The sequence below is a fragment of the Pseudophryne corroboree genome, chromosome 8 (genome assembly GCF_028390025.1).
Source record: "Pseudophryne corroboree isolate aPseCor3 chromosome 8, aPseCor3.hap2, whole genome shotgun sequence".
In the NCBI taxonomy this organism is placed as follows: Eukaryota; Metazoa; Chordata; class Amphibia; order Anura; family Myobatrachidae; genus Pseudophryne; species Pseudophryne corroboree.
In genome coordinates this window covers 452,635,812-452,645,328 of record NC_086451.1, presented here as the reverse complement: position 1 = coordinate 452,645,328, position 9,517 = coordinate 452,635,812, and the positions used below count along the sequence as shown (strand labels likewise).

Genomic DNA, 9,517 nt, shown 5'->3' with positions numbered 1-9,517 from the left:
GCGCCGGTACTACAGAGCCTTATTAACAGGGGCGTTAATACACCCGACCTGTACTCCTATGCCCTGGCGGATGTAGTGGGGTCCCTGTTCGGTGACAGTGTCCACGCCAGCGTCGCAGTCCGTCTCCCTAGACTGCGATCAGAAACGCGATTTAGTGGCGGGTCCCGCCTGGGTAGAGTGACCATTTTATCCCTTTTACCTGGGACGCTCATGGATTACACAGGTTCTGTGGCTGATTAAAACAAGCTAAAATGTAGGCTTGAAGTCAGCAGCCACAGAACCTGTGTAATACATGAGCGTCCCAGGTAAAAGGGATAATATGGTCACTCAACGCCTGGGGGACCCTCTTACCTCCTCCCCGTAGCAACCATGCGAACCAGGAGAGCGTCTGCGACCATGTGCCTAAAGCCGTAGCTTCTCCGTCACAAGTACCCGGGAACTGAGCCGCAGGAGTATGCAACGCTGCTTGGGAGGTGATGGAGACGCAGCACTGAATGTCACCCTGACATGTAACAGCGCTACGGCCCTTGGAGGTTTCTAGCAAGCTTTCTTCCGGGCTGCCCAGTGCAGCATCCCTGTTAGGTGACCTGCTGCTACAGGCACCAACTCGAAACTCTGAGCTCACAGTGCCTGGAGGCAGCGTTACAGAGGAGGCCCCAATGCATCCTGGGACAGCCTAAAGCTTTAGCCTGTTGATACCTCTGGATCAAGATCCACTCTACACCCCAATGTTTTCCTGTGGAACACAGTATACCCCGCTGCAGAAATAGCTTTATTGTGGACTTTAGATTTTTTTTTTTCCATGACCATTTGTGTATATAACATTAATGTATTTTCTACACTGAGATCCACAAGGTACACTTTAATTAAATATAATTAAACTATGTGTCTGGCTCATTAGTTAGTTAGTTCTTTAGGGAAATGGCCGACCAGGGAGCTGCTGCTATTACTGATGACACAGCCCAGTTCCAGGCGTATTTATACCTTACCTTCACCTGCAAATTCTCACCATCATCTTCCTAACGTTCTGTCCCCCATATTCCTCTGTTCCCCTCCCCCCCAAACCGACCCCTGCTTACAGCCTAAGACTCCCCTGTACCTTCCTCTCCCTCCTAACCTCTGAAACACTCACATGTCCTCTACCCCTCAGTCACCATCAGAAAGCCGGACGTGTAACTGCATTTAAGTCTTATATTTATCATTTTGATCAATTTCCTTCTGAGCAGATAATACGGGAAGACGCAGGTAAGGAAGGCTGGACAGTGAGGACAAAGGTCTTATCATCATCATCATCATCATCATCATCATCATTATCATCATCATCCCATATACACAGCACAGACCACAGGATTTTCAAATCTATTAAAACCGATCTCAGTCGATGACTGGCTTCCAGGGCTAAAACACACATTTACTAACATTTAAAAATTGATAGAAAAAAACATGTTAGTAAATGTCGGTTTTAGCCCTGGAAGACCAACATAGTTTGAGATCGATTTTAATCGATCTGAAATAGATTAATAGATTAATACAGACCTTTAAAAATATACCCCATAGTCCCTTAGTCAAGTCCAGTATTATTGTCATATTACACTTAATGATAGAACACACACACAAATCAGTGTGTAGTCCAGTACGCAATACAGTAAAAACAATATCTCCGATATCTGCTGCTGACAACCCCCCAGGTACATTCAGGGGATACTGTAAATTTGTGGCTTTCCCCCCAAATTGGGTGTTTTCTGTGAATATCCCGCAAATGTACTTTAGTAAGTAGGCACCTAAATCTCTAACAATATCTGTACAGATTTGGCATCTGTAGTTCGTCATCTCTTGTTTAACTTTAACATTTGTGAAGGAATTGTAGGTGCAGCAAATACACAGTGATAGAACAGAAATACATAAATGAGAGGAGTACACACACACACACACACACACACACACACACACACACACACACATTCCTGTTTTTAGATTGTGGGAGAAAACAAGAGCACATACAGGGACATACAAACTCCACACAGATATGGCTCTGGTTGGAATCGAATCTATGGATCCCAGAGCTGCGATGCAGCAATACCAACCACTATGCCGCTGTGCTGCCCTACCCAAATCCTGTTTCACCTTTATAGCATTGAGTGACCTACAGTATATCAGTCCTAGAACACTGTCCTGTAGCAATGAGGGTGACGATTATACGGTCGTATGGATAGCACAAAATATACTGTAAGTCAATGCACTGATATTTATGTCACAATGACGCCCCTGCAGGAGGAATACAGTTATAATGACGTAATACAATGCAGCCTTATGGGAAGGGTTCAGCGGAGATGGTTGTCCCGCAGTCCTCCTGTTGGACAGCCTTGTGATAGGACTAGTTAAGTTATACATTAGACATTTACACCTAAAACTACCCAGAACGCTGAAATGCATTTTAGGATTGTCTATCCTTTATCCTAATCCTGCCTGTGTCATTCATCCCTGTATTAACATTAAGCACCTTTCACCGTGGTGAGTCAGGGCTACAGGATCTCTGAGTATTTGATATCTATGGGACAGTAGGGGGGAATTAAGGCTCTGTATAATTAGGGCAAAAAGTGGGATTTAAGGATTTTTCCAATATTTACCAAAATGTGAAGCACTTCCGTCCGCATCTACTTATAATCACTTCATAGATTATAGGGGGAGTTAACTTAAATTAGCTGCAATAACGCAGTGATTTATCTTGGGTATGTGAGCTCCCGCTATTCGCCCTATTCAATTGCAAATTCAATGAAAAATTGGGATTCTTGCGATAATTCTTGCCGTCAAAGCCTGAGATAAGTATAGGAGAAAATTATATGTTATACGCATTTGAAGAAAAAAAAAAAGATAGAAAGCAGGTGTTTTTCAAATAGATACGCTTTATCTATTTGTTATTCTCTGCTTCTGCTGTATTTACCATCATTTAACATTTCATTCCCTTATATTATACCCCATGGGCAGCACAAATAGTGTAGTGGTTAGCATTACTGCCTCACAATACCGGGGTCATGAGTTAATTTCCTGATCATTGACAATCTGTGTGGAGTTTGTATGTTCTCCCCGCATTTACTGGTGTTTAACTGGCTTCTGACAAAAATTTACCCTTGTACCATGTGGTGGGGAATATAGATTGTAAGCTCCTCTGAGGCAGAATGACTGTAATACTCTCTGTAAAGCACTGCGGAATATGTGTGCTCTATATAACTACGGTGGTGCACAAAAGTTTGTAAACCCTTCTGAATTTTCTATATTTCTGCTGCAATTTGGCCTAAAACTACCTCAGATTTTCACACAAGTCCTAAAAGTAGATCAAGAGAACCAAATCAAACAAATGAGTCAAAAAAATTAGACGTGGTCATTTTTTTATTGAGGAAAATGATCTAATATCACATATCTGTGAGTGTTAAAAATATGTGAACCGTTAGCAGATATTGTGAAGGTGAAATTAGAGTCAGGCATTTCCAATCTATAGGATAACAATCAGGTGTGAGTGGACAACCTGTCTTTTTAAAAGAACAAGGATCTATCAAAGTCTGATGTTCACAACACGTTTGTAGAAGTGTATCATGCCCTGGACAAAGGAGACTGAGGACCTCAGAAGAATAGTTGTTGATGCTCATCAGCCCGAACCATGATACCACCACCACCACCACCACCACCACCACCGTGTTTCACGGATGGTATGAGGTTTTTATGATGGAATCCAGTGTTCTCCTTTCTCCAAACATAACGCTTCTCATTTAAGTCAAAAAGCTCTATCTTGGACTCATCTGTCCAAAACATTGTTCCAATAGCCTGCTGGCCCATCCAGATGATCTTTAGCAAACTGCAGACGGGCAGCAATGTTCTTTCTGGAGAGCAGTGGCTTTCTTCTTGCAATCCTGCCATGCACACCATTGTTGTTCAATGTCCTCCGGATGGTGGACTCATGAACATTAACATTAGCTAATGTGAGAAAGTCCTTCAGTTGCTTAGAGGTTACTTTGGGTTTCTTTATGACCTTGCGAACTATGAGACGCCTTGCTCTTGGAGTGATCTTTGTTGGTCGACCACTCCTGGGGAGGATAATAATGGTGTGGAATTTCCTTCATTTGTACACAATCTGTCTAACTGGAGTCCGGACTCTGCAGAGATGGTTTTGTAACCTTTTCCAGCCTGATGAGCATCAACAACTCTTCTTCTGAGGTCCTCAATAATCTCCTTTGTTCATGGCATGATACACTTCCACAAACATGTGTTGTGAAAATCAGACTTTGGTAGATAGATCCCTGTTCTTATAAAAAGAGTGTGTCCACTCACACCTGATTGTCATGCCATAGATTGGAAATACCTGACTCTAATTTCACCTTCAAAATATCTGCTAAACCTAAAAAGGGTCACCTACTTTTGACAATCACAGATATGTGATATTGGATCGTTTTCCTCAATAATTTTTTTTTTTTTTTTCATTTTTACTTTTTTTAATCTCATTTGTTTGATTTGGTCTCTTTATTTACTTTTAGGACTTGTGTGAAAATCTGAGGCAAATTTCAGTAGAAATATAGAAAATTCTGAAGGGTTCGCAAACTTTCATGTACAACTGTAATTGTTAATGAATAACTCACATTTATTGGTGGTCTAAGCGACTGCAGCCACCGGAGCCGATGCGGTGATACATAGCGTTAGTTACCGACATAGGGGGTCATTCCGAGTTGTTCGCTCGCTAGCAGATTTTAGCAGCATTGCACACGCTAGGTCGCCGCCCTCTGGGAGTGTATCTTAGCTTAGCAGAATTGCGAACGAAAGATTAGCAGAATTGCGAATAGAAACTTCCGCAGCCTAACTATAACCCTACCCTAGTGCCTTATCCTAACAGTCCCCTTCCGCAGCCTAACTCTAACCCTCCCCCTGGTGCCTAATCCTAACAGTCCGTTTTCACAGCCTAACTCTAACCCTACCCTAGTGCCTAATCCTAACAGTCCCCTTCCGCAGCATAACTCTAACCCTCCCCCTGGTGCCTAATCCTAACAGTCCCCTTCCGCAGCATAACTCTAACCCTCCCCCTGGTGCCTAATCCTAACAGTCCACTTCCGCAGCATAACTCTAACCCTCCCCCTGGTGCCTAATCCTAACAGTCCCCTTCCGCAGAATAACTCTAACCCTCCACCTGGTGCCTAATCCTAACAGTCCCCTTCCGCAGCATAACTCTAACCCTCCCCCTGGTGCCTAATCGTAACAGTCCCCTTACCCTTCTGCAGTTTAACCCTAACCCTCCCCTAGTGCCTAATCCTAACCCTCCCCCTACTGCTAATCCTAACAGTCCCCTTCCGTAGCCTAACTATAACCCTCACCCTACTGCCTAATCCTAACAGTCCCCATCCGCAGCCTAACTCTAACCCACCCCCTGGTGCCTAATCCTAACAGTCCCCTTCCGCAGAATAACTCTAACCCTCCACCTGGTGCCTAATCCTAACAGTCCCCTTACCCTTCTGCAGTTTAACCCTAACCCTCCCCTAGTGCCTAATCCTAACCCTCCCCCTACTGCTAATCCTAACAGTCCCCTTCCGCAGCCTAACTATAACCCTACCCTAGTGCCTAATCCTAACAGTCCCCTTCCGCACCCTAACTCTAACCCTACCCTAGTGCCTTATCCTAACAGTCCCCTTCCGCAGCCTAACTCTAACCCTCCCCCTGGTGCCTAATCCTAACAGTCCGTTTCCACAGCCTAACTCTAACCCTACCCTAGTGCCTAATCCTAACAGTCCCCTTCCGCAGCATAACTCTAACCCTCCCCCTGGTGCCTAATCCTAACAGTCCGTTTCCACAGCCTAACTCTAACCCTACCCGAGTGCCTAATTCTAACAGTCCCCTTCCGCAGCCTAACTCTAACCCTCCCCCTGGTGCCTAATCCTAACAGTCCCCTTCCGCAGCATAACTCTAACCCTCCCCCTGGTGCCTAATCCTAACAGTCCCCTTCCGCAGCATAACTCTAACCCTCCCCCTGGTGCCTAATCCTAACAGTCCCCTTCCGCAGCATAACTCTAACCCTACCCTAGTGCCTAATCCTAACAGTCCCCTTCCGCAGCATAACTCTAACCCTCCCCCTGGTGTCTAATCCTAACAGTCCCCTTCCGCAGCATAACTCTAACCCGCCACCTGGTGCCTAATCCTAACAGTCTGTTTCCACAGCCTAACTCTAACCCTACCCTAGTGCCTAATCCTAACAGTCCCCTTCTGCAGCCTAACTCTAACCCTCCCCCTGGTGCCTAATCCTAACAGTCCCCTTCAACAGCCTATCCCTAACCCTCCCCCTAGTCCCTAATCCTAACAGTCCCCTTCCACAGCCTAACTCTAACCCTCCCCCTGGTGCCTAATCCTAACAGTCCCCTTCCACAGCCTAACTCTAACCCTACCCTAGTGCCTAATCCTAACAGTCCCCTTACCCTTCTGCAGTTTAACCCTAACCCTCCCCTAGTGCCTAATCCTAACCCTCCCCCTACTGCTAATCCTAACAGTCCCCTTCCACAGCCTAACTCTAACCCTCCCCCTGGTGCCTTTTCCTAACAGTCCCCTTCCACAGCCTAACTCTAACCCTCCCCCTGGTGCCTAATCCTAACAGTCCCCTCCCCCTGGTGCCTAATCCTAACAGTCCCCTTCCGCAGCATAACTCTAACCTTCCCCCTGGTGCCTAATCCTAACAGTCCGTTTCCACAGCCTAACTCTAACCCTACCCTAGTTCCTAATCCTAACAGTCCCCTTCCGCAGCCTAACTCTAACCCTACCCTAGTGCCTAATCCTAACAGCCCCCTTACCCTTCTGCAGTTTAACCCTAACCCTCCCCTCGTGCCTAATCCTAACCCTCCCCTACTGCTAATCCTAACAGTCCCCTTCCGCAGCATAACTCTAACCCTCCCCCTGGTGCCTTTTCCTAACAGTCCCCTTCCACAGCCTAACTCTAACCCTCCCCCTGGTGCCTAATCCTAACAGTCCCCTTCCGCAGCCTAACTATAACCCTCTCCGTGGTGCCTAATCCTAACAGTCCCCTTCCGCAGCATAACTCTAACCTTCCCCCTGGTGCCTAATCCTAACAGTCCGTTTCTACAGCCTAACTCTAACCCTACCCTAGTGCCTAATCCTAACAGTCCCCTTCTGCAGCCTAACTATAACCCTCCCCCTGGTGCCTAATCCTAACACTCCCCTTCCGCAGCCTAACCCTCCCCCTAGTCCCTAATCCTAACAGTCCCTTCCACAGCCAAACTCTAACCCTCCCCCTGGTGCCTAATCCTAACAGTCCCCTTCCGCAGCCTAACTCTAACCCTCCCCCTGGTGCCTAATCCTAACAGTCCCCTTCTGCAGCATAACTCTAACCCTGCCTTAGTGCCTAATCCTAACAGTCCCCTTACCCTTCTGTAGTTTAACCCTAACCCTCCCCTAGTGCCTAATCCTAACCCTCCCCCTACTGCTAATCCTAACAGTCCCTTTCCACAGCCTAAACTCTAACCCTCCCCCTGGTGCCTAATCCTAACAGTCCCCTTCTGCAGCCTAACTCTAACCCTCCCCCTGGTGCCTAATCCTAACAGTCCCCTTCCGCAGCATAACTCTAACCCTACCCTAGAGCCTAACCCTAACAGTCCCCTTACCCTTCTGCAGTTTAACCCTAACCCTCCCCTAGTGCCTAATCCTAACCCTCCCCCTACTGCTAATCCTAACAGTCCCCTTCCACAGCCTAACTCTAACCCTCCCCCTGGTGCCTTTTCCTAACAGTCCCCTTCCACAGTCTAACTCTAACCCTCCCCCTGGTGCCTAATCCTAACAGTCCCCTTCCGCAGCCTAACTCTAACCCTACCATAGTGCCTAATCCTAACAGTCCCCTTCACAGCCTAATCCTAACCCTCCCCCTAGTCCCTAATCCTAACAGTCCCCTTCCGCAGCCTAACCCTAACCCTCCCCCTAGTCCCTAATCCTAACAGTCCCCTTCCACAGCCTAATCCTAACCCCCCCCTAGTCCCTAATCCTAACAGTCCCCTTCCGCCGCCTAACCCTAACCCTCCCCAAGTGCCTAATCCTAACAGTCCCCTTCCACAGCCTAACCCTAACCCTCCCCCTAGTCCCTAATCCTAACAGTCCCCTTCCACAGCCTAACCCTATAAATAACTGGGGAGAAAAAAACGTGTCACCTTTTTTGTGTTGACTATTTCCATTGGCCCATGATGACAAATTAACTGTCGACCTGTTGAGTCTGTCGAACATCTGATGTCAAACTATTGACTATCTACCATCTGAATACCCACATTTACTCTTGAAATAGTAACATCCTTATATTTTCCTTTTCTTTAGCTATTTTTATGATGTTTGTTGCAAATTCCTCCACTCTCCAGTTTGTCCTTTTGGGGTTCTCTGATGTCCCCCAGTTGCGGATATACCTGTTTCTGATTTTCTTTGCCATGTACCTGGTGGTAGTCATAGGAAACCTGATTATCCTGTCCTGCATTGTGAATGACCGGGCGCTGCACTCACCTATGTACTTCTTCCTCAGCAACCTCTCCCTTGTCGATATCGGCTTCACCTCCAGCACCATACCAACTCTCCTCTCCACCCTCCTATCCAGCACCAGGTCTCTCAGCTTCCCATCTTGTATCACCCAGATGTTTTACTTCATCTTCTTTGGCATTCTGGAGAACAACCTCTTGGCCGTCATGGCATATGACCGTTACGTGGCCATCTGCAGCCCGTTGAGATACACTGCTATGATGGGGCACAGCCTATGCATCTTGCTGGTGGTCATTTCATGGGTAGCCGCTTGTTTTCACGCCTTACTGCACACGCTGATGGCGACCACTTTGCACTACGCAGGAATAAAGCATGTGAACCATTTCTTCTGTGAAATCACTGCGGTCTTGTCCATCTCCGACTCAGATGCTACTCCAAACTTCTCTCTCATTCTTGCTGAGGGAGCAGTATTAGTTGGTGCCCCTTTTACATGCATTATCTTATCATACATGTTCATTTTGGTGGCCCTCTTCCAGCTTCATTCCACCCAAGGAAGGCAGAAGACATTCTCAACTTGCTCTTCTCATCTGACCATAGTTTGCCTGTTCTATGGGACTATAGTGTCCGTATATTTCCGTCCATCTTTCGGTGGGGACAGAACAGTGGGAATAGGACAAAGAGTGGCTACATTAGGGTACAATCTGCTTACTCCAATGTTAAATCCTATTATATACGGATTGAGAAATAAAGCGATTAAAAGAGTAATGGGCAAAGTTTTCCAGTAAACCAACCATCCAGGTTAGTCTTGGTAGAAGGTGAGGTCACCACCATTCCTGAGATGATCTATTCCATTCTGCTGCCATTGTGAGTTGTGAGGGGAATCCGGAATTGGGGTAACAAAGACAAACTGTTGGGCACAGGTCTACTAGAGGTATATTGGCCCTCATTCCGAGTTGTTCGCTCGCAAGCCGATTTTAGCAGCATTGCACACGCTAAGCCGCCGCCTACTGGGAGTGAATCTTAG

General features: G+C 46.6%; 1 protein-coding gene across 1 annotated transcript; it reads left to right on the top strand.

The window, feature by feature from the left end:
* The first annotated feature begins 8,351 nt into the window (after positions 1-8,351).
* Positions 8,352-9,278, top strand: LOC134949950 (olfactory receptor 1361-like). The gene has a single exon (XM_063938633.1). The coding sequence runs from the start codon at positions 8,352-8,354 to the stop codon at positions 9,276-9,278; it is 927 nt and encodes a 308-aa protein (XP_063794703.1).
* The last annotated feature ends 239 nt before the right edge of the window (positions 9,279-9,517 follow it).